General features: G+C 38.4%; 2 protein-coding genes across 9 annotated transcripts in view; one reads left to right on the top strand and one right to left on the bottom strand.

Annotated features, from left to right (window-relative positions):
• Window positions 1-15,823, top strand: part of SESN1 (sestrin 1) — a 56,704-nt gene extending 40,881 nt beyond the window's left edge. For 3 of the 4 annotated variants that reach the window (XM_042440167.1, XM_042440247.1, XM_042440415.1), the window contains 9 exons: window positions 326-391; window positions 1,263-1,463; window positions 3,868-4,050; window positions 5,438-5,677; window positions 8,197-8,344; window positions 10,095-10,207; window positions 10,698-10,888; window positions 13,791-13,935; window positions 14,781-15,823. In XM_042440167.1, coding sequence (XP_042296101.1) covers window positions 326-391; window positions 1,263-1,463; window positions 3,868-4,050; window positions 5,438-5,677; window positions 8,197-8,344; window positions 10,095-10,207; window positions 10,698-10,888; window positions 13,791-13,935; window positions 14,781-14,867 — 1,374 coding nt within the window. In that variant the 3' untranslated portion in view covers window positions 14,868-15,823. The remainder of the gene's footprint in view (window positions 1-325; window positions 392-1,262; window positions 1,464-3,867; window positions 4,051-5,437; window positions 5,678-8,196; window positions 8,345-10,094; window positions 10,208-10,697; window positions 10,889-13,790; window positions 13,936-14,780) is intronic. The other variant, XM_042440329.1, reaches the window with a different exon arrangement.
• Window positions 15,824-19,066: 3,243 nt separating this feature from the next.
• The window catches only part of ARMC2 (armadillo repeat containing 2), a 63,514-nt gene continuing 56,749 nt past the window's right edge, over window positions 19,067-25,831 (bottom strand). For 4 of the 5 annotated variants that reach the window (XM_042478885.1, XM_042478893.1, XM_042478878.1 and 1 more), the window contains 4 exons: window positions 22,224-22,337; window positions 21,170-21,302; window positions 20,832-20,992; window positions 19,067-19,430 (listed from right to left, as the gene is read on the bottom strand). In XM_042478885.1, coding sequence (XP_042334819.1) covers window positions 19,300-19,430; window positions 20,832-20,992; window positions 21,170-21,302; window positions 22,224-22,337 — 539 coding nt within the window. In that variant the 3' untranslated portion in view covers window positions 19,067-19,299. Of the gene's footprint in view, window positions 19,431-20,831; window positions 20,993-21,146; window positions 21,303-22,223; window positions 22,338-25,831 lie in introns of those variants that run through there. The other variant, XM_042478901.1, reaches the window with a different exon arrangement.

Raw genomic sequence — 25,831 nt, forward strand, 5'->3', positions numbered from 1 at the left:
GATGTACTTCAAAAGCTTGCAGTATCGCTGACATGATTCTGTTGGCAGCTGTGTACTGAACGCCTTGTTCTGGACACTTTGCCAAGTACTTTATGCAAAATGAGGTTTTCAGTGAACCAGGTCTCATTGTTTTTAATGGCAGCAGTATGGTATACTGTAAACAAGTGCGGCTTGTTATGAAGCGTGGACAGCAAATTTCTAGACTGCACTTTAGAAACAAGGACAGTTCTGTTTGTTTCAATGGTGAATGCTTTCTTTTCCCTCTGAAGCTACAGCAGAAATGTTTATAGATGTCAAATTCAGATAGTGTAATTTTATTTTCTAGGAACTTGGGATTAAGATCCCTAGACCACTGGGACAAGGACCAAGCAGATTCATCCCAGAAATGGAGGTGTGTAGTGATGATTTGTTTTGCTAGTACACAGTGAACTTGTTGCATATTCCAGGCTGAGGGTGGGTGGAAAATATTCAAAATCTAGTTTTGGCTGAAGAACAGCTGTTGATCTACAAACTCAAGCCAGCATAACAAGAGTTTGGTAGCAATTCTGCTGAATTAGAAAACAGTAACGTCTATGTAGAATATTGATATTTAATGGAACATTAAATGTATGTATACACCCACCCACATACACATTGTCACCTGTTCCAAATATGGGTTGACTTGTCCTTACATTTTTCTTGGTCCCCACTTTATGAGGAGAGGTGGGTAAGAAGTAAATACTGCTGCTGCTATCATCATCATCATCTTGTAATTGCATATGTAAAATTAATTAAGCAGCATCCCTTCACTTCAAAGATAATAGATGAAACAAGTGATTTTGGGGGCATCTGTCATCACCTGTTGGCTGAGACAATATTATGGTTTTATAAGGGACTTTGTTCAGGTGGCCTAGTCTGACATTCCAGCAACATTAGCTCCACTCTAATTGACTGTCTAAATAGCTGTTAGCATTTGGAGAGCTTCTGTCAGTCACATTTTAATAAACTGCCAGACTACCCTTCACTAAATAACTCCTCCTTATATATTTATCTCAATTGTCTGGAACTCCTGTGAGAGTAAGTTTGCCATGTTTAAGAAGGCATTAAAACCTTATAGTTACAAGTAGCATCCCTCTCCCTCCTACCTCCCATGACCCACAGACATATATAGAAGACGTAAGGGTTGATTTAGGACTCTTAGCTATTATCAAATGTGCAGGATGGTTTTCTTGTCTTTACGTCTTAGAAAAATACTGCTACTGTTCTTTTTTTAATTCAAACAGATTCTCCAAATGAGCGCCGAAGATCCCCAAATGCATGCTCTTTTTGCAGAGTCTTTCACAACTTTAGGGCATTTGGATAACATTACTTTGGTAATGGTTTTCCATCCGCAGTATCTGGAGAGCTTTTTGAAAACGCAGCATTATCTGTTGCAGATGGATGGTCCACTGCCTCTCCACTATCGGCACTACATAGGCATCATGGTATGTTGAATTATATAACAGACAGTAGACTGGCTTTTCTTTTCTTTCTTTCTCATTTTTTCTTTTACAGTTTTTAGGTTTCACTTTATAGCTAGTATGACTGCCCTTAGGAAAATTTAACATGTAGAATTACAGTGTTTTGCAGTATAGCTGGCAGGTTCATGTGGGGGTTTTGGTTAAAACTGTGTTGGGGAAGACCATTCTAAATAAAATATGCAATATTAATATTTGCATGTTGTTTACTTGGTAAGATGCACTGAAGAGCAATTTTCTGTGATCTGCATTTTTTTCCTAACAGAAAATCTTGAGTTCAGTAGCTGGGAAAGAGGATTCCTTGATCTAAATCACACACATATACACAGCTATTGCATTCTTCAGAAAGTAACAGTATGACTATTTCCAGTATTTCACTAAACACAAAGCACATTTAAAAATAAATCACTGAACTGAGAGCCAACATTAGTATGTGGGTAGTGGATTCAGACCATTTGGGGAAATGCATGAGGAGGAGATGATAACCCTCCTCCAAGCACTCCCCCTCCAATATGTTCCCTTGCCTATTTTTAAGAAAAAAATGAAAATTTTAGGAGACCAAATATTTCACGTCCTAGATAATTTATAGTGTGTTGTTTGTGCCTCAAAGGGCTGTATGTGATGATTCCATTGGCATTGTTCCTGTTTTTCAGAACAAACAGAAAACAGTTGAAAGAGTGAAGAACACCTAGCATTGGCTTCTGTTAGAACACCACTCAAAGCTCTGGCTTCCATATAAAAAATGCTGGTGAACTAAACAGAAATAGCAAAACCAAACCATTCTTCTGACATATAAAAATAAAAATTATAATAAAAAAAACACCCAATATAATCTTACTGGAATTAGGATCCTTAAAATCAGTCAAATCAGATTCTGAGCAACCTTGCATATAAAGTAGATATATTTATATAAGATGAAGCAAGAAAACCTTATGAAATTCATGGGGTCGCCATAAGTCAATAGATGATTTGGAGACAGAGACACACACACACAAACACACTAATAGTTGTTGTTGTAAAGCAATGGGTAAGTTAGGACAACACAAAAAGCTGTTACATGGTCACTGCTACTGCAAGTGATAATGACTAAAGGTTGTATCTGGACTGCAGAAATAATAAATTTGCACCCACTTTAACTGTCATGACTCCATCATGTAGAATCCTGGGATTTGTGGTTTGTGGTAGTACCAGAGTTCTCTGACAGAGAAGGCAAAATGTCTCACAAAATCACAATTTCCAATTCCATTGCACCATAGCAATTAAAGTAGTGTCAGACTGGATTATTTCTGCAGTGCAAATGAAGGCTATAAATCACAGACCTTCCATCCATGGTTTGTTGAAATGTTCCATCTCAGCCAAACTCTGGTTTGTGTCACCCCAACAAGCCAGAGAAAAATAATCCATGCTTTGTTCTATTAGGTTTTTTTACTCTCATTTGGCATGGGAAAACCAAGTTGACGTACTGAGTGATAAACCTTGGATAGAAGATTTGTTGGTTTAGCTATTCCCGTTTCCTGTAGAAGTGTTCAGGCAGCATGCTACTCATAAACAGTAAGCCAAAGTTCCTGGCGTATTGTGAATGCAAACCAGATCATTGCATTATATGCTTCATAGCATTCATTAAGTTTCAAGCACATACAAAAGCTACTTGTTAGCTCAGTGGCTTAATGCTAGTACTGCAGCCACAAGGTTGTGAGTTCTATCCCAGCCTGTCAGCCTTTCATACATCAGTAAAACAAGCAATAGGCTTGCACATTGTATTGTATTTACAATACACATTGTAAATTGTAAACTGCTTAGGGAGTACTACTTCACTGATAAGCAGTATTGAAATGTACTTACTATTGCTGTTGCTATTCTCTAGAAGAATAGATCATAGAATCATAGAGTTGCAAGAGGCCACAAGGGCCATCCACTCCAACCCCCTGCCATGCAGGAACTCACACTCAAATCATCCCCAACAAATTGCCATCCATACTCTGTTTAAAAACCTCCAAAGAAGGAGACTCCACCACTCTCCAAGGAAGTGTGTTCCAGTCGAACAGCTCTCACTGTCAGAAAGTTCCTACTAATGATTAGGTGGAATCTCTTTTCCTGAAGCTTGAATCCATTGTTCCAGGCCCTATTCTTTGGAGAGGCAGAAAACAAGTTTGCTCCATCCTCAACATGACACCCCTTCAAATACTTACACAGGGCTATCATATCGCTTCTTAACCGTCTCTTCTCCAGGCTAACATGATAATGTTTGTGTATAGTTTTTCCATTCTTGAGCAGAGTGCTCTTGTATTTGTCACTGTGGTCAAGCTTCACTACAGGAAATTGCTTTGCAGTTTATAGTTTTTAAAATGTGTGGTGTTGCTTTCTCACCCAGGCTGCAGCCAGGCATCAGTGCTCCTATTTGGTCAATCTCCATGTCAATTACTTTCTGAATGTTGGAGGTGATCCTAAATGGTTGAATGGTCTAGAGAATGCACCTCAAAAACTGCAGAATTTGGGTGAATTGAATAAAATCCTGGCACATAGGCCATGGCTCCTTACCAAAGAACATATTGAAGTAAGTATATATTGCATTCTTATATTTTTTTTAAAAATGTTTGATTTCAAGTTCTTTGACAATCCCTTGTCTTTCTGTCTCTGGATTTACATGTGCCAACTTAGGCAGTGAGACTCGATGGCTCAGCAGTTAAACTCTGACTCTGATGATTGCCAGGGTGGCAGTTGAAGGTCCAAATGGTGCGTGATGGAGTGAGCTCCTGTCACTAGTCCCAGCTTCTGCCAACCTAGCAGTTTGAAAGCATATAAAACTGCAAGTAGATAAATAGGTACCACTTTAGTGGGAAGATAACAGCATTCCATTCAGTCATACTAGTCACATGACCACAGAGTCAAATTTGACAACGTTGGCTCTTTTGCTTAGTAAAGGAGATGAGGACCACCCCCTACAGTCGGACATGACTTGACAATCATGTCAAAGGGGAAACCTTTACCTTTTTAACATAAGCAGTGGTAACAGGAGGAAAGGGCTGTAGGCAAAGAGGCCATAAAAGAAGTAAGGTACTGGAGAAATAGATTGCTCAGAGATGGCAGATTTTGTCTGACTTCCCATCCCACCATTCATACCTTCTGACCTGAATATGTTAAGAAACTAAACTATTTCAGACATCTTAATGGAAACACAAACTATAAATGAGTTTATTGGAAAATGATGATCACTTCTGAAATACTCTTTTTGTTAAGCATGGCATAGTACCAAGTAGTAGACAGTTTTGATGTATAGCTCTAAATGGGCAAGTTTTATTAAACAATGATTCATTCCCTTGGCCTGTAGCGTCCGATGCTTCCAAAATACATAAAGCTGTGCTTTACTAAACTGCGGGATTAACTGTTTTGTCCTTCATTTGTCAAAACAAAAGCTTTTAAAACTTGTATGTTTTTGTTTTGTTTTTAATTAGTTTTAATGATATCAAACTAAAAAGACCAAGTCAGCTACATCTGCATTGCCAAAACTATGCCTGGTTGGATCTCTTTGCCAGATTGGCTTCCTGACATACTATTGAATATACGATTAATTTGTCCCTGGATATTTCACTTTAAATATGTTAAAAGTTCATTAGAACTCACTGCTTCAAAAGCACCTTAGTGTTTAGGACACTTGGTCTCTGATAGCTACTGTTCGGTTTTGTTTCTAAATTATATAAGCCCCCCTGGGCCTTTGAAAGAGGGTGAACAATAAATAAAATATGTAATTATTATAGTAGACAAATTATGTAGAACTACAAACTATTGTCCATTTTAATGGGATCTTAAAGAAATAATAACTAGAATGCATTTCACAAGGCTAATCTCTTGCTAGAAAATCTTTTGGTGACTGTATAATATGTGAAGTTACTTTAAGTCATTTCTGATTGAATTTTTAAATCTTTGAATTTTTCCCCTCAAAGCATCTTCTAAAGACTGATGAACATAGCTGGTCATTAGCAGAACTTATCCATGCTGTAGTTCTCCTTACACACTATCATTCGCTTGCCTCTTTCACATTTGGCTGTGGAATCAATCCAGAAATACATTGTGATGGCGGTCACACATTCAGGCCTCCTTCTGTGAGTGATTATTGCAATTGTGACATTACAAATGGAAACCATGGTGTATATGAGACACAGGCTCCAGCTGCGAATTGTACAGTAAGTATTTTGTACATCTTTATATGTGTATCTTAACACTGTGATATATTTGCTTCTTTTATTTACTGGAAAGCACAAGTGAGCATCTTTTTTAAAAGTATAAAGGAAACCAAGGTAGATTTTTGATGCATGATTTTTTGCTTGTACACAATTGATAAAACCAATAAGTGGAGAAGGACAAACTGAAATTGGAGTGTATCTGGAATGTGAGCTACCAAAGTAAATTGCTGTCTAGGGTTGCAGAGTACAGTGTTCAAACGGGCACAGGCCACTAGAATGTACTCTTAATTTATGTTGTGTTTTCCAAATGGGTCCCACAGTACTGCTGAAGAATGAGTTTTTGTATATGTCTCTGGTGCAGAAAAGCTTCATAAATCGTAGATGTGGCAAATGAATGTCAAATTATGTTGTGAGCAAAGAATTCTAGTTCAATGTGTAATTCTAATATTGTCTAGAAGAGGAGTTTTCATTACAAGAGAGTTGCTCCACTTTTTATGGAATACACAGATTATATCTGGGAAACCCAACTGGATCAAGATTCCCAGATGTGCCTCCCATTTCATGTGGGAACTAGCAGTGTCACATTTAACAACACATTTTCCATGTAAGAGTTGCTCTGAGATTCCCAAATATATCACAGATTGTTCCAGCACTTCCTGATATAACTAAAACCGAGTCTGGTAGTTTAGCAGAAGGCTTTTGCCATGTCAGGACTACATTGCTGAAGACTATTATAAGATCGTTAAAGTAGGAACAGCCTCGCCATAAAGCAGATTTTGATTCCAAAATAGACATCATTTTCTTCTCTTAACCCCTGATTGATATTTCATTAAAACAAATTACATGAACTCATGGAAAGCCTACAGTACAGAATCCTGAGGTTATCACTTGGGGAGGAAAGAAAAGTTGTGAAACACGTGGGACTTCCTTCTTGTCTTGCATGCTCTGGCATCTGTCATCAGAAACTCACATTTAAATTTAAAAGTGTGTTGTTTCTGAGACTGCAGTTTTCATTCACATTCAAACATTTCTGTTATAGTAGGGCATCATATGATGCAATTCACAAATATGAGCCTTATTTGTTTAAATAATGTGGAAAACAATGTTAATGAACTTGTGTCCTGAATATGCAAAATAATCCAAAAAGAGATGTTTAATCAGTGTTACCTAAATACATTTAGTCCATAACTGGTAAAACTAAGAGAGACTGTGCAGACAGCATTTTTCCCTAATACTTTTTATAACAGTCTGCAGCCTCAGAGGACACACACATAGTAAGAAGATGAATGGTTTTTATTGTAAGCCCATAATACCAAATTTAAATAATTTTATTTTGCTGTTAACAGTGTTTGAAATATGTTTCAAATTATGCATTTCTTAAAAATTTAATAACCCTAGCAGTTATTGTGGAGACAGGAAATGGTATTTGAAGGGTGAAATTTTTTGAAGCGTTATGAACGTGTTTAGGAGGTTCAATTATTAAATGCTCCAAAAATTTCACTAGACAGTAGGACAAAGAGGAGCACTGTAGGAAAACATAGGAGAGGTTAAGGTACGTGCATGTGTGGGCTGAAATGTCTCATGCTGCATCTCATACACATTAAATGATATAACTGAGTTGAAAACTTCAATTAAATCCACAGCTAAGGCTATACACAATTTTTAAACTCTAAAGCTAGGATATGTAATATTGAGAAAATACAGGCCAGTTCAGTTCTGCAACTTTAATTTGGTACTACAGTTGTCCCTCCCAATTTGCAGGGGATCTGTTCCAGAACCCACCCACTCCCTGCGAATCGGAAAACCTCAAATATTCAAGCCCCTATTGAAAATAACAGTGGCATGGCCACAGGCAAGTGCACCATTTTGCCCCTCCTGGCTTCCTGTCTGCCGAAATTCAAGACTGTGAATGGGTAGTGAATTTTCTACAATTTTGAACCTTCCCAACAGGTGAAACAGGAAGTAATTCTGCTTTTAAAATCCATGCACTTTGCATTTAGTACTTAATAGCAATTCAATCATAACATCTTACTTATATCTGAATCTTCCACTTTGGGAATCACTCCTCATTGTACTGTTAAGGCCACTGAAGGGGAACCACCCCAACTTTGTACAGTATTTGGCTTTTCGCTAGATGAGTCAGATATCCTTACTATGGCCTGTTACAGACTGCCAAAATAAAGCTGCTTCGGGTCTCTTTGGAGGTATGCTATTTACATGATGCATCGGTCCTAAGAGTCTGGAGGTTGCGCCAAAGCCACACTCCATTCCTAAGCACTGGAGTGCAGCTATGGTGCAGCTTCCGGATTCTTAGGATGCATGCATCATTTAAACAGCATACCTCCAAAGAGACCCGAAGCAGCTTTATTTTGGCAGTCTGTAACAGGCCTTTCTCTTTATTGCACAAAAAAAGGACACCACCTTACATACTGAATATAATCATGTGAGCAGTAAGGCAAGGATGGAATTGGTATTCCAGTATTTGTCCCAGTGCATTCAAATGTTGTTTATCTTTTAAGACTGCTGAGCCTTTGTGTGAAGTAGAAGCACTTATGGAAAAAATGAAGCAACTACAGGAATGTAGAAATGAAGTAAAAGCTAGTCAAGAAGAAAAGGCCACTCGGTTTGAGAAGGAGAAGAGAGAAAGCATGTTGGTGGGTTGCTCAGGTCAGAACATACTCAAACTTATGTTAAAAACCCTTCTCCACTTGTGCCATGTCATAGCATTACTGATTTAATCCACTTAATTTAATTTGAAGGACTTTAGTATGCTTAAATTTTACCTATCAGATTAAACTTTCTCATGCTTTTAACATTCCTGATCAAAGCAAGTTTTTAGTATCACAAGTAACCCATTATAAACCATTTGTCCCCTTCAGAACTCAAATTCTGAATTAAAAGTCAATCAGTTCTATGCACAGGTAAGTATGCATGGCTTTGTAAGAGCAAATTATAAGCAACTAGGAAGAAAGTATAATGGCATGTCTTGGCCATTGCTTCCGCTGCTTCACAAAATTGTCCCAGTCCCACCACTGTCATCTAATACTAACAGCAGAAGAAAAGGCTTTGGCACTTACCTTCAGAACAGCAACCTGACATACTTAAGCAGTTTTTCTTCTTGATCTTGTTGTTTACTTGGGAGTATTGTGGTTTTTGCAGTGCAGACCTTTCCATTTCTGTTCTCAATTGTACTGGGACCAAAGCTGAACTTTTGTACTTTTTCTGTACATACTCCTATGAGGCATGGGTTTTATGGTTTGTTCCCATACCAGCATATAGTGGTGATTACATTAAGAGCCAGGAATAATTTTCCCATCACATATCTGATTAGATAAAACAGTGCTTAAAACTATTACTCCCTCTTCCCTGGCTATCTTTCAGGCTTTAATCCTATCTTACGCTTATACCTTACCTTGCAGTAAAAACTAGATGTAGCACACTTCTAATTGTTAACACTGTTTTCTACAGGTTTTGGAACAATAATTATGAATCTTAGGCAGTTTTAAGATTCTTTTGTGTATACAATTCATTGTCATGTGTAGATCAAATTGATTTATTTCCCTTTCAACATGCAAGGACTTGTCCACTAGAACTGTGGTAGGCAACTTGTGAGTTGGCATACGATCTCAAAGCCTGATTTAAATCCTGAAAATGTGGATGCTCAACTTAAATGTGTTTCTAACCTTTCTGACTAGAAAAAGAATTTAAAATGAACAGCAAAAATGCTATTACCAGAAATGAGGATAGGTATGATATACTACTGTTCCTCTAGCTAAGTTTTCTCATATTTGGAGATTACTTCCTAAAGCATGATGTGCCCACCTATTTGTTTTTGTATCTCCTGTTAGAGATAAGCTATTTAGATGAATAACAACTGAATAACAACCATCCATTCCAAAATTATTAGGATTAATAGGGTTCTGTACTAAATTGCAATCCTGCCCTGGTTAGAAGCAACATGTAAGACTTAGGAGTTTATCAGCCAAGGGAAATTGGAAGTATAATCTAATGGCAATCTGAACGCAATCATGGGGTTTAAGGTTATTGTGTGATAGACTACCACACACAATTTTGGGCAATGGCAAACTATTTTCGTGCAATGGGAAGTCAGTTGGAAGGCTATTCGAATTCACGTAAATTTGCTGAACTAGCGAATTCACGTGAATGCGTTCTGGCCCCACTTTCTTTTCAATTGAAATTAAGAGAAATTCCTCCCGTGTGATAAACTCCCTAGTATTAAGGGACAAATTCTTATCTTGTCTTTCAAAAATGTATTCTAGCAAACTATCAATTTAAAATTTCCATTTTTTCTTTTTAAAAAGCTTCTTCCACACCTGTTACAGATGGTATAAATTATAATACAGCAATTTGTTTCTGGATTTTATGTGTTTTTGAAATTGGTTTATATTTTTAACAGAGGATGAAGAATCAGCACCAACAAGAGATGTGTCTCGCCACTTTGAGGATACTAGCTATGGTTATAAAGACTTCTCAAGGCATGGAACACATGTGCCTACCTTTCATGTTCAGGTAAGATCTAGGCTGAAACTGACAAGACCTGAATAAACTGACAAGCATACAAAATATGCTTACTCCAGGCTTGACTATTGCTGTGGAAATCTTAGACAGTTCCTTAAAACACCAGCTGCATGTGGCCCTCAGTTCAGGTTCCCATTGTCTTTTTTAACCTCATGCCCTTTAGGGGGTGTGGATGCGGCAATTTTGCTAGGAGTTGCAGCTGAGCTATTTCAGACCCAGACACTCTTTTCAAAAACCTAAGTGATTTATAGTCATTCCCTGTTTTGAAAAGGATCCCTTTCTAAGCTAAATATAGCTGAAGGGCAGACCTAAAGACACAAGGGGGCTTTTTCAGAGTTTTTTTTTCTTTAAATGAAACATGTGCTCTCCCCATCAAAATCTCAGGCTGTTTCCTATTTCAAGTTCAGTCCAACAATGCTTTTAATACTAGCACATTGTCTTCTTTCATAACTTGAATTAATTTACCCATTTTGTCTTTAAGGACTATTCATGGGAGGACCATGGTTATTCACTGGTAAATCGTCTCTACCCAGATGTTGGACAGCTGATAGATGAAAAATTTCAGATTGTCTATAATCTGACTTACAACACCATGGCCATGCATAAAGATGTGGATACCTCAATGCTTAGAAGGGCAATCTGGAATTATATCCACTGTATGTTTGGAATAAGGTTGGTCTTGTTATAGTCTCTTCATAAAGCTGACTTATTAACTTTGGCCCGTTAATAAGGGGCAGTCTTGGGCTGCTGCCGGTTGCAGCGCGGGGAAGCCGCTGCAGCCAAACCGCGCGACTCCCCTGCGCTGTAAAAAAGGAGCGTGAAAATCGCGCTCCTTCTGGCAACCCGGAAGAGACGTCGCAAGTGCCAAACTGCGCACTTGCGACGTCTCTTCCGGGTTTGGATGTCCGGACGCACAGCGTCCGTTACATCAAGATGGCCGTGCCCATCTGTATAGGGCGCCACCATCTTGACGTACGGAATACACGCGAGGGGCAAGGCGCATTCGGAAGTGCCGCCCCTCACGTGTATTCACGGCGCGATGACGGCGCCGCTTAGGCCCGTCTATAACGCGCCTTTGATAAACAATGAGCTCTGCTGCACACACTTAAATAACAGTCAAGATCTTGCATCATCAGACATGTCATATATCCAGGAAGTTGAGGGCAGATTTTTGGCCCAAATGACCCATGGTTAAGTCAAGGGTAAAACTTTCAAATATTTTCCACTCCTTTTAAACATGCACAGAGAGAACATAAGGAGAGCTAAAGAGAAGGAGAGGATCTCTTTATTACAATTAGGGGGTGTAAATGTAAAGATACGCAACTGAGCACAAAAGTTAGAATCATCAAAGCCATTACATTCCCCATCACCATGTATGGATGTGATGCTGGAGAACAGTATTGAGGATACTGTACTATGAACAGCCACAAAGACAAACAAATGGGTCCTTGAACAGACTGAGCCTGAATTCTCCCTGAAAGCCTAGATGATAAAACTAAAGCTGTCATACTTTGTCTACATTATGATTCACTAGAAAAGATGATTATGCTAGGGAAGGTTGAGGGCAATAGAAAGAGAAGACGACTCCATGCCAGATGGATGGACTCAATCAGGGAAATCACAAACATGAGTTGGCAAGACCTAAGCAGAAGAGTGGAGGATAAGGGTGCTTGGAGATGTCTCATCCACAGGGTCACTGTGGGTTGGGGCTGACTGGAAGGCAGTTAACAACAACAACAGAATGGCATTGCTAATCTTAAAATGCCCACATCTGTACAAATACAGATAAGAAAATGAATATAAATGAGGAAAAATAATGTGTGTGTGCCTGGGGGGGAAAGGGGGGAAGAGCGAACAAGAAAGCAACCTGCCTCTGTGAGGAACCCAGAATGAAGTAAGTGACAGGAGGCAGAGACAAGAAGCTCCCCTTGCCATGGAGACTGCCAAACCTGACAAGGCTTATACAGTAAGCCCCTATTAAAAATGGCTGCCGTAGTCTCTGCAGAGAGACGTATACAGTAAACCTCAATTAGAAATAGTTGCTGCTGCTCCACTCCACTCCGCTTCAAGTACACTAAATGGTGGACATGCTGCATTCTTCAGGTTCTCATGTTGCTAAATGCTGCATGGGGCAAAAAAAAAGATGAGGGAGGAGGGAGGGCTGCCTTTGTTGCTACAGTTTGGGCAAAGGAGGGATAATGGAGTAGAAATGCTGCTTCCATGCTCTGTCAGGCCAAGGGGGGGGCTTCTTGCTCCTGTTTCTTGTCACTGTCTTTGTGCTGGGTTCTTATTCTAGCTCTGACCTGTGTATAAGTCAACCTTGGTTTTCTGTATCAGTTTTTTTGTCAAAAAATTCTGCAATTGTACAGGAATACATATGGTAACTACAGTGATGGAGCCCCACTATGTGTTATGTCTGACAATGCCAAACCCTTCTCAACATCTTACCATTTCAGCCTGGCAGCACCTCAACTGAAAAGTTTCCAGAGGGCTGCACATTGAGGTATTGAGAAATGATGACTCCTGTACTTAATATGTCCCATGTACTGGAGAGAAAAGGCAGCTGCAGAAATCCCTCAGGGTCCTGGCACAGCTGCTTGTCGTAACATGTTAACAATCATAAATTTGAACTATATGCAGTTATGATATTGTAAATCCAGTTTTCAATCTTATAACTACTGAGCAGCATGCCAACCATATATTATTATATCAGGTCTGTACTTAGATCTTGCACCAGACTTTATTCTCTGTGGCAGGCATTATTAATACATATGGGTTAGATGGAGAACAGAGGAAATCAATTGCTATAATAATGCCTTACAAGACGTTTCAAGGCAGAGATTTATACTTGCTCAGTTCTAAATAGCAAATGGCTTGATCTAAGTGCCTCATGACCAGGAAAAGCCAGTCACTTTAACATATTTAACAGATAAAATGCAAGTTGCATAAGGCAGGGTGGGTCTCATGACCTCAAGAAATCATTAAGGAATCTATAATTGCTTAAACTGGTTAGGGATAAAGTGAAAAGGTTGCAGGACAAAATAAATTAAAAATGGCATGTAGGTCACCAGAAGTATGGTAACCTTGGATTGTACAGAAAATGCAGTCTGCTAGGGCAGTGATGGCGAACCTATGGCACACATGCCAGAGGTGACACTCAGAGCCCTCTCTGTGGGCACACACACCATCGTCCCAACACAGACTTCACTAGAGTTTGTCATTAGAAATCCAGAGGCACGTGGCACTTTGCGATAAATAAGTGGGGTTTGGGTTGCAGTTTGGGCACTCGGTCTCTAAAAGGTTCTCCACCACTGTGCTAGGGCTTTGGAAAGTAAAGGAACATACTAAGGAAAGGAACTAATTTTCTATCCCACTTGGAAGAACGCAGGAAGGTATTCAGAAATATACTGTCATGTAGCCTTGATTGAGAATCTAGGGGAGCTAGTTCAAAATCTACCAGAACTCATATTCCTGCCAGATAGTTGATGTAATTAACCATCTAGTAATTACTAGTTTTCTTTGGTAGAAAGTTGTGATGATGCAAAAATTGCATGTTTATTCCCCTTGATTCCAGATATGATGATTACGATTATGGTGAAATTAATCAGCTTCTGGATCGCAGCTTTAAAATTTATATCAAAACTGTGGTGTGTGCTCCTGAAAGGACCACAAGCAGAATGTATGATAGCTTCTGGAGACAATTCAAGCACTCTGAAAAGGTATGTCCTGCATGCATGTGTTATGACTTGCTGAACAATATTTCTACTTGATAGTTACACACAAAAAAAGGGGTGGGGCAATTAGGCATTTCATTTGCTTAAATTGTAATCCTATCATTTTCAGTAATCTTATATCTTACAAAATAATGTTTATACTTTTATCCAGGGAGCAACTGTTTGTTTGTTTGTTTGACATTGCTCCCTAGCACTCTAGATTAAGGCTTGGCTACTATATATTGTTATTGCATGTTTAATTAAAGGGGGTCATTAATATAAGTCCATGCTAAGCTCACTCTGTAGCTCACTGTCAGATCAGGAAAAGATGCCAAACACAGTGCTTTCATGTTATATTCACAGACTGTCATGTAGTGGACAAAAATGACAGTATTCTTCACATGCCTATCTTTGTCTCTAGACAGGAGAATATAATAGATTAATTTCCCCACAAACTGATTTTAAAAGGAAATGTTAACAATTTTCTGCTCAAAAGAAATGGATTCCCTTTTTGCATCTTTGAACAATTGTTTGTGTTGTCAGAACTGGTTGATAGACAAGTCACTGATAAGCCATTGCTGCTGGGCTTATTGCAAGTTATGAGTAGCACATGTCCACTGCATCCACCTCCCATAAGGAGCATCAGTTCATATCACTGGGCCCTTCACAAGGTCTTTGACTAGCCTGGAGTGCATGAGCAGCACTGTGCACTTGTGGGGTCAGCCAGCTCCATGACCTGACTTGTAATTCAACTGTTAATCACACTGTGATTCTGTATATCTTAAAAGCAAATGGAGCACAAAATGTACATCAAACTCATCTGTTTCTTTCCTTTTCCTGTTTTTAAAAAGGTTCATGTCAATTTGCTTCTTATAGAAGCACGGATGCAGGCTGAACTGCTTTATGCTCTGAGAGCCATTACTCGCTACATGACCTGAAATCCCTGGCTAATGATGATGAAGGTGCTGCCTACCATGGAATGCTAATGAGTTTAAAATCAGTGGTGGCTAAAAGCTATGAGAACCATTGTGCCATAACTCTTTTTAGTTTTAGCTTATTCCTCAAGGGAGTATCGCTGCTGTTGTTGAGCTTGGTGGTAAGAGACAAAATTATTCAGAGGTGTTTTCTGATTGCTACAGTCTGTTCCTATTAGCACAGGAAACCATGGTTTGTGACAGACAAGTAGTTAATAGCCTAAATCTTGGAATTGTCACAACTAGATAAATTTTGGAATACAAGGAGAACTTAAGGGGACTTCTGCTTTTGAAAAAAAAAATTAAAGAGAAGACCTGATGCTGCTGTATGTGGTGGTGAAATGAAGAGACTAGTGATTCCTATTAAGCTACAAGTGAAAGCAAGCAAAGCTATTGTCTGAGCCTTTGTTTTCTATGTATTAAACTCCTATTTAATAACTAGAAATGAAACTGTACTTCACACTAACTGTTTGGATTGCAACAAGAATTTCTTGCTGTTTAGCTACATGCAAAGCATACAGCTGTTGGCCTGGACTTGTTCACAGTGATGCAATAAAACCAGTTGAGAGAGGAGGAGTGAGAACTTTCAAAGCTGCTTAAGAAATATTGCAACTATATGAATTGCTATATACTTGGGGGGCAATGTCCTGTTTCTTCTCCCATTGTTCCTAGTACCTGTCTAAGGTGTGCAAATGTTAATTTGGAATTTAAGCAGCATCTCAATACATTGCTTACTCTTGGGTATGGTCTCTCATTTAGCAGCAGCTTATGTAGTCAAGCAGAAAAACATAACAGCAACAAATAAAATTTGGTATACAGATATTCTTGGAAACTATATGGACACTTTTGTATGAGCATGAACTGTTCTGAAATCTGTCAGTATTACTGAATTGTTTAAATAAAACATTTTTTCTCTCTTATTTGAGGCTCACTTCATGAACTGTTACTAACTGCAAATAGAATTGTGGGTCTGCTGTCAGTCTCTCAAATTGTGCACATTTGTGCTTTGCATTAAAGAGAAGAAACCAAAGAGCTAAACTGCAACCCTTTACAGTTTAACAGGAAGCATCTGCTATTTCCTGTAGCAAAAAATGCAAGCCTTATGCTGATCCAAAAGTAACAGGCCAAATTCACAGTTCTTAAGTTAACTACGCAAAATATCCCCTCCATTCATTGTATCCTATGAAAGCTGTGCTTTGTTTTAATTTGTTGTAAGCCACCTTGGGTCTTGTGCTGGGAGAAAGGGCAGATGATATAAATAATATTAAAATATATCTAGTTACTGGCTGCCATATCCTGTTAGTGAGCACACGTTGTTGGTCAGAAAACCAAAACATACCCACCTTGTAAGTTATGCTGGGGGGGGGGGCAACATAGTTGTTTTCATGTTGGAAAGGAGGAGATCAGCAGAAAATTATACAACCAATCACTGGTGCAAGCTCAAAGGAAGTGCCTCTACAGAGAATACCTTTATTTTTTTTTCTCACACTTCACAGTGCACAGGGCATTTCCTGCATAAATGGTCCTGACAACAGTGTGGGGAGATTTAACATCAATTACGACTGAGACAGGAGCAACATCAAGTTTTGATGCCAGTCTGGGAAGAAGATTCTTCCCAAAGGCAGATGTTCTGGCAGAAGTTCTTTGTACACATCATGCAGGCAAGAAGAACTTTGGCGACCCTTTGCACTTTCCTGAGCTCTTCAGCCACTGTTTCATAGTTGGTTCAGGCTACTAAACAAGATATTTCACCTCCAATACATCTGGCTGCAAAGATGTCATTTAACATAAGACTCATTGGCATGTGCAGCTATTACCATTGTACTCTGGAATCAATGGAGCAATAGCTGGCTGTATTCCATTGATTCCTCCCTCCCCTGTTCTCCAAAGATATGGCAATGGTGATGGCCATGTGTTCAGGTGTTGCATTACTCAAAAGGAGGGTAGGTAGGGGATAGCACCAGAAGATGCTCAGAGTATATCTTCCAAACCAGGATACCCACAACTATTCCAGTTTGGAGGACATGCCCATCTGTTAGTAGTAAAATAGATTCTTGCATTGTAAGTGAGTTGGTGCTTCTTGATGCTGGAAATTCATACTTTGCATATACCGTATATACTCTGCCATAAATCAACCTCATGTATAAATTGAGGGCAAGTTTGGGGGCTAAAATTAGGAATTTTTTTGCAAATATTTATCGATTTTTCACTTATTAAAATACATTACTTTGTATCTATTACATTTCAGAATTAATAGAGATTTCTTCTTAAATCCTTCCTCTATTCTCTATCAAGATTGTAATTCATCATTTGGTAAATTGTCACTTTCTACACACCATTACATTATCACTTTAGCACTGCTCTTTATATAGTTGGTTCTCTACAACAATTTTTCTTTACCTTCTTTGCAATGTTTATTATATCCCTCTTTGTCTTATTTTATTTTACATTATTACATACTGATATCAAGTGAGATTATTTTTTTTCCTTTAAACTATTTGATTCAATTATAAATGATAATAGAATAAGCTCCTTCTTCTTCTTTCAAATAGTTTAGCCATGGTTCCCAATCCTTCATGAATTTACCTATTGGTCTTTTGTTTATCCAGCAAGTTAATCTATCTACTTTCATGTAATGGTATACCTTCAATATCCACGTATCTATATCGGGGGTCTGATCTGTTTTCCATACTGAGGCCAATAATATCCTAGCTGCACTAATCATGTAGAATATTAATTTCCCATATTTTCTTTCTAGGTCACTATCTTCGACCATATTCAATAAAAACATCTTTGGGTCTTTGATAATATTCATCTTAAGAACATCTTGTATCTTTTGATGTATTTCTGTCCAAACTGGTTAACTTTTTTACATTTCCACCAGCAACGTATCATGATTCCACTTTCTTCTTTACACTTCCAATATTTGTTCTGACAGTTCTTTGATATTTTTGATATTATTTCCGGTATTAAATACCATCTGAATTGCATTTTGACCAAATTTTCTTGTATGGCATAATTTTTGCTATATTTAATTCTTCTTGTCCAATTCTTTTCCCATTGTGTAAGCTGAATATTTTGTCCAAGGTCTTGCGCCCATCTTATACAAATCTTTATGCTTTCTTGTTCCAGTTTTTGTCTTATAGTAGTTGGTAAATTTTGGAGATTTCTCTAGTTCTCTCTTGCATAATGATATTCTCAAATTCTGTTTACCCTTTCCCTATTCCATTCAGTTTCATATCTTGATTATATCTTTCTTTTATTCTTCTATACAGAAACCAATTACAAATGTAGCCTTCCTCATGCAATTCTTCTTCTGTTTTGATTCTTCTTTGATTATTTTCTAATTTAGTTAAGTCTTTATATGTTGGCCATTTCTCACATATCATCTTTTCATTTTTAAAAAAGGCTTCATTTGTAGAGACCCATAGAGGGATTTTAGGGAACCATCTCTCTTTTGTTTTCTTCCACACATAGAGTGTTTTCCTTATGAAATGGTTATTGAATTCTTTGTTTACTTAAATCGCATATCAGACCCGCATCTTCTAAATTAGGAATTTTGATATGATCCATGGATAAACTGAGGGTAAACTTAGGAACATGTAACAAAGGATCTAAAGGATGAAGCAAAGAAAAACAATGCCAAAGAACTTAGAAAATTCCAGCAATTTGTGCTCATCCTAAAGGCTGGATGAATGAGAGAGCAGATGTGGATCAATGCTTTCAGGACAGTTACACACTTGCTTTTCAGCAGGGGATGGTTTCTTTAAAAAAAAAAAGTTTACAGTACAGTACTTACATTGACCTATGGATAAGTCAACTCAGGTTTGGGGGTCAATTTTTTGACTGAAATGTCTAGATACATGAGTATATAGTACTCAAATGTGGACTAACAATTTTCAAAATGTAAGACATCATTTTTCTTAGTAGTTAACAGGATAGAGTTTAAAATTGCGAGAGAAAACAATAGTTTACTAATCATCCCACTTTAGCTATATGTCTATCATATGATCAACACATGTCCAGTGTTCTGAGTCAACAGGACAAAATAATCCTTGCCTATCATTTGGTAATCTCATTTGAAATTAGGTTTGCAAGTCTTCCATTCAACAATGCTAGGACAGATTTTTATCTATATTTACGCTTTTCAAAAAGGTACTCAGTCCAAATGCTGTAGCTGGTTTATTTTTATAACCCTTAAATGCCACTGGAAAACTAAGAACAGGTATTCTCCAATGTACACATTAAATACAAAAATAATCTACTTAGACATTTTCTATGGAAACAGCATGTTCAAACGTTCTGATAGCAAACAACTTACATAAACAGCCACTGAAGTGTCCTTTACACTGATATTCTCAACACCCACCTTAAAATCAAGTAACAGTTCAAGAGCTCAACTAAATATTCTGTTCTGAATTTTCTGAAGTAGCTTCTGTGCCACAGGTTTGAATTCTGTTTCCCAATAAAGTTTGTGATACTCTCTTAAATCACTGTCAAAGCTGTAATCCAGGGCCAATTCGTCATCTGCAGGGAGAGGGGCAATGTCTGTATCAGTCAATACTGAACAATCAAGAACTTAACCTATTATGGATATGTACTTAGTTAGGTAACTGTACTTATGTATGTATCATTCCCCACATGCAGGATTTTGTTTTCTAGCATGAACAGGTAAAAGTGAGGGAAAGATTTATTGGGACACCAGTCGATGTTGGCATTGGGCTATGGAGAGAGCCAGAGTGGTGTAACAGTTTGGTCATTGGATTAGATCACTGGGAGAAGAAGGTTCAAATCCCAGCTCAGCCATGGAAACCTTGGGCAAGTCACACTCTCTTAGCCTCAAAGGCAAACTCAATGGCAAACTCCCTATGAAAAAACCTGCCAAGAACACCCTATGATAGGTCCACCTTAGGGTTACCATTAACTTGGAAATGATTTGAAGGCACACAACAACACTGACTATTATATGGAAATTTTCATAGCTCCTTTATAGGCAACGTCCAACGTCACTCTTTATTGTCACAGCTCTGTATCTAGCTCTTTATTGTCACACTCTTTATTGTCACAGCCTTATGAGCTGGAGCAGGATTTCAGATGATCAAGTAGTCCTTTAATCTCTTGCTAATCAATGTGTTAAGACTATCATTCAATGGCTTGTGTAAACAACAGTGTTGACAGCATTTAGGACAAAGTGTATTGGATCTAAGTAGAGGCCAACGCTGAAAGATTGGGTGTGAAAATTTAAAGAGGGGGCATGCAGTAATAATACAGGTTTTATAACGCCTAGTCAGCATGGAGCTCTATCTCTTGATGTAGTTACAAGGCCAGTTCCTTTATATTCTTAAACTCTAGTTAAATTTCTGCTTCTATTCCCAGATGTGTTAATTTCATCTCAGCAATGTGGTAACTATTTCACTTTATAAACATTGTCCATTTCACAGCAATGACTCTTATACATAAACCCCTAAGAATGTTGGTGTTATCTAACCAGATCCCTGATACCTGTTTTCTCCTCCTTTTGGTGGACATTCTGCCAGTAGCATTGCAGTCTGCAAGGTGTGCGTGTGGGGGGGGGGGGGCGCTTACATTTTTAGATTTTCTTCAGTACCCTAATGTAGGTATTGCCTGCTGTATCATGGAAGGTAAAAAGACAACCATACAACTCTCTTTCATCACTCGCTCCATCAATTGGTATTCTTAGGCTGCATCTGCACTGCAGAAACAATGCAATTTGACACCACTTTAACTGCTATGGCTCAATGCTATAGAATTCTGGGAATTCTTGTGAAAGTTTTAGCCTTCCCTGTCAGAGATCTCTGTTGCCACAACAAACTATAAATTCAAGACACCCTAGCATTGAGCCATGGGAGTCTTGTATTTCTTTCCTTCATTTAAAGACGAATAGTAAGATTAAACTAAACAGCTTACCTAAAAATGAAGTAAGAAGAACTAGCAGAGTGTTTGTATCATCATCTTCAAAGCAGGGCTGAGCACTTGTAATATTTTCACTATAGTTCCACAAAATTTTGCATATTAAACAAGCAAGCTGCCAGTCTGTAGGCCCAAAGTCTCTTAAACAATCAATTAACCTGTGCAGTGATGGGGAAAAGATAAACCATCTTATCATGCTTGTCCTTCTGTAGTACTCACTAATATCCAGCAGAGCTGGGATATCTTTGCAGAACCTTTTAAAGGAGATAACCCCTTCCCAACATTCAGTTCAGTAAAAATCAGCCAACTCACTCAGACTGGCATCCTGAACTCACTTTTTAATTCCTCCTTCTTCATTCAGTATACTACGCCTGTTTTTATCCACAGTAAGATTTATGAGAACTCCACAGGCCGAAAAGCAGACCTCTTGGTGTTTGGCATCAAGCAAAGTAATCATGAACTTGTACACTAAGATTGCACAATAAGAAATAACTATTTTAGAGAGCAAACTTGTCTTTAAGTAGCACTTGTACATCACTTATTAAATCAAACAAGTCTAGAATGTGAAGCATATACACTACACTCCTTAGAAAAGGCATCTGATGCAGTTAGAAGTACGTAGCAGGGCAGTAGTCCAAGGATTTACCTTTGCAGCAAACAAAGTGCAGCTCTCCCCAAGGATGTTTATGGGGCCCTCAATACTTCCAGAATCCCCAGACTGAACTTTTTTCTGGGCCAAAAAAGAGGGCAAATTGCTGTTCCTGGGAGTCTCTAGCTGCAACAATTTATCTTTTACACGGGTAGCAAAGTGTCCCTGTACTGTTCAACATCAAAAATATCCATTTTTGATGGAAGTGGAATTCCAGAAGTGGAATTCTGACCACTTTGAGGGTTTATTTTTCAGTTTTCCCAAGAGGGTCCTGATATCCGACATCAATGCAAGTGTTGAACATCATGATCATAACACGAATTATTTAGCTTCTTTAACAACTATAACAATATGTGTTTTATTAAGAATCCAGCCACACGTACACTGAGCTAACCATGTTCTCTTTGCTTACATTTTTACCTACATTCCTGCCAGTTTCATAACCAGAAATGTCATCAAGTCTCCCTGGTGTTCTTGAAATCCTGGCCTTTTTCAATTCAAAGTGATCTTAGTCATAAAGATTTGTCATAACCATTGTAGCCAAATTTACCTATTCTGACATAACAAATAACACTGTGAGGCTTCGGCAGGGAAAGGTGGTGGTGAAAACCAGCCTAAGTTACAATTCACACCCTCTTACATTAGCAGTCCATCTGTTTTCATATGCTTTCAACTCTGTGTGCTTATGGGACTAGCATTACTTTACATAGCTAGGTAACTTACAGTGGATAGGAACTCACCCTTTCGCTGTATAATGAAGTCACATATTTCATGGTACTGAGAAAGATTACCAAAGACTCGAATAGCTTCCAGAATTCCATCCATATTATTGCTCATGAACAGCTTCAAAAGCACTGTTGTTTAACAGAGAAATGGGAAAATTTAGTATAATTTAAGAAATCGTACAAAACAAACAAACAAATGACAAAAACATGCAGGGGTAGCTGTGTTGGCCATTTAACAAATCCAAACAAAAATCCATCTGTGAAAAGACTGAAACAACATGCAGGCATCTGACTAACATCTCCACTTGTTTTTTAATCCTGTTTGGTTTGTAACATCTTGACTGATGAAGAAGTCCATGGAGCTTCGAAAGCTTGCAACAAATATATTGTGCATTTCGGTTGGCCAATAAAGGTTTCACTGATAGATTTTTGTTAAATGGCCAACACAGCTACTTCTGCATATTTTCTGTATTATATACTGCATTGTAGCTGCCACAGGGGAACCATGAAGAGCAGCCTGAAGAATGGGACCATCAACCAAGGTAAAATAATCTCTTCTTCTTAAATTTGGACTGAGTTTGCATGTTTTACCTCAACACCACCAAAATGTTCCTGATGCAAAAACACGGAATCCATGGTTCTTGAGGAATCCATGGTTCTCAGCTTACAAAGAGGTCTGTGACCTTACTGGAATGGAGACAAATTGGATTGCAAAAGATGGATCCCCGTTGAGATGCAAATGGACTTTAAATTTCCTGGACTTTGAAAATCTCCCTATTGCAGCATGGCCAGAAGGAGGAGGAGCCTGCCTGCAAAAGATATCTTCCCCAGCATACCATCTTCACTAAGGACTGAAACAACATGCAGGCATCAGACTAACATGTACAATTTTTTTCCCTCCTGTTTGGTTTGTAACATTTTGCCTGATGAAGAATCCCATGGAGCTTCAAAAACTTGCAACAAGTATAAATTACAAAAAAGCATTGGAAAATGTATGGACAGAAAGATGGCAAATTTCAAATTGTGTGAAAAAACAAACAAACAATTATCTTAAAAAGAAAGGAAACATAGTCTTTGGAATAAAATATAAATGATACCAGAGCGTTGAATATTTTCTACAAGCTGAAGAGTAGCCAAATCTCTAGCAAATTCTGACAAGAGAACAAACGTTAATCAAGGGATGCAGGAGAGAGAGTAGCCTTTGTATCTTCTGTTACCCCAGCTATAAACTGGGCCTCCAAAGATGAGAGCAGCTAGAAGAGTGGTGGACAACTTCCTCAGCTTGCAAGTATTCAGATGCCTCCCACTGCTGGATCCCATCATCCAGCCATTTATCCTTCCACATGAACTGGAAATGGTATCTTGTGCCCAGTAGGGGAAATGGGGTTTGCCATGTTTGAGCCTCTGGGTTGTTTTAACCAAAGGAGGGGAGTTTTCCCCCCCAAAACAGGAAATGACTGGAAGTTATTTCCAGTTTTTTTTAAAGGACCCCCCCCCCCCCGCACACCTAAAACAGTTGAAGGAAAAGTGTGGTAAAACTTCCACACATACTCATGAGGCATGCATATGTTTTTGTTTTGTTTTTTCCCTTAAAGAAATAAAAATTGAGGGTGAGAGACCAATGTGGCTCATGGTCTCTATCTTCTTCATCCCTTAGCTTGAGGAACTATTAAGGTAGGAATTCTCTGGACTATTAATAAGAATGTGGAAAGAGAACAAGAGCTTTTGGAAATAAGGTAATTTAAGATACTTGGTCACATTAAGATTTTAATTTTTGGCTATAAAACATGGATTTGGGGTGTGCTAGTAAGCCAAAAGCAACTGCACACACAATCTGCTCTGTGGGAGTTATGCTTTCAGCATCAAAAGAAAAAAGAAAAAAAAAGAATACTATTTTCAAGGTCCTGCTTCCCACATTTACCACACAACTAACATATTGAGTGTGGGAAGCAGTCAGATGGATGTGCCTTACAACAAATCATAGCTGGCTCTCTGGACAAGGAGGTTACTCTGACTTCTCTGACATGCCAAAAGATTTTGAGCCCATTAAGCACACTGTGGTATAGCATGACAGACTTTAGTGTTAATATCTGGCCTCAGAGGAAGCCCAGTAAAACCATCTCTTTTCATCCAGCACCACACTTTCCTATATCTTTTCGATATTGCTTTAAAAGATCTAAGTACAGAGCCAGAAGGCACACATTTCACACTGACTTATTCTGATTTTTCTTCCCTTCTGCCACCAACCTTTCCCTCTTCCTCCTGTTGTCCTCTCCTAATCTTGCCATGTGTCACTTCAATCAACCATCTCCTGGTTGTTATATCTCCTTCCATTTATCTTTCCTCTCTATATCAGATCTACCCCATCCACACTCCTCTTTCTTACAAAAAAAAAAGTTCACTCAGCCTTGCTCTTTAACTACTGTCCAATCTCTCTGATCGTTTGCCTTCAGATTCCTGGAATGTGAAGTTTATTTTTATTCTCTTGACTTTCCATCCTCTAGCTCTACTCTTGAGACCCTCCACCTTAACTTCTACTCCTTACATGCTGAAAATTATGAATGACATTCATAAAAAACTATGAATGGCATTCTCACAAAAATAATGAATGACCTCACATCTAAATCTAAAGACTTCTGTGTAAACCTCACTCTTCTACACATATCTCCTATTCATCTCCTTATATGCCAACTAAGAGGCTACTGTCAGAACAAAACACAGAGAAACAGAATGGTTCCCAACTGGCAGAGGAGTCAGATATCACTCTACCTGTTCAACTTATTTGCAGAACATATTGTAAGAAAAGCTGGCTTGGACATAGAAGAAGAAGGAGTGAAAATAGGAGGAAGGTATATCAACAATTTAGGATATGCAGACAACACCATAATACTAGCAGATAATATCCCAGACTTGGAACAAATACTAAGGAACATCAAGAAAGAAAGTGCAAAGGCAGGCTTACTGTTGAACATAAAGAAAACAAAAAGAATGACCACAGAGAATCTGCATAAACTCAACCTAGATAATGGAGAAATAGTAAAAGAATCCTCATACGTGGAATCAAACATTTATAGGAATGGAGAATGCAGCCAGATAATTGGAAGATTAAGAACGGGGAGAGCAGCTATGAAAGAACAAGAAAAGATTCTAAAATGCAAAGATATACAACTCCGCACAAAAGTCAGAATCATACAGGCCATTGTATTCCCTTTTGGCATGTATGAATGTGAGAGCTGGACAGTTAAGAAAGATGATAGGAAGAAAATCAATTCATTTGAGATGTGGTGCTGGAGAAGGATCCTGTGGACAGCCAAAAAAAACAAACAAATGAGTCCTAGAATAAATCAAGCCAAAATCTCCACGGAGGCCAAGTTGGCAAAACTGAGGCTGTCGTAATTTGGACACATCATGAGAAGGCACAACTCATTGGAAAAAATAATAATGCTAGGAAAGGTGGAGGGAAAGTAGAAAGAGAAGAAGCCTGTATGCTAGATGGACAAACTCTATAAAGGAGGTCACAGGTATGAGTTTGCATGAACTAAGCAAAACAGTGGAGGACAGGGGTTCTTGGATATGTCCCATTCATAGGATCGCCATGGGTTGAGATTGAATTGTGGACAGTT

This window comes from Sceloporus undulatus, chromosome 1, assembly GCF_019175285.1.
Source record: "Sceloporus undulatus isolate JIND9_A2432 ecotype Alabama chromosome 1, SceUnd_v1.1, whole genome shotgun sequence".
In the NCBI taxonomy this organism is placed as follows: Eukaryota; Metazoa; Chordata; class Lepidosauria; order Squamata; family Phrynosomatidae; genus Sceloporus; species Sceloporus undulatus.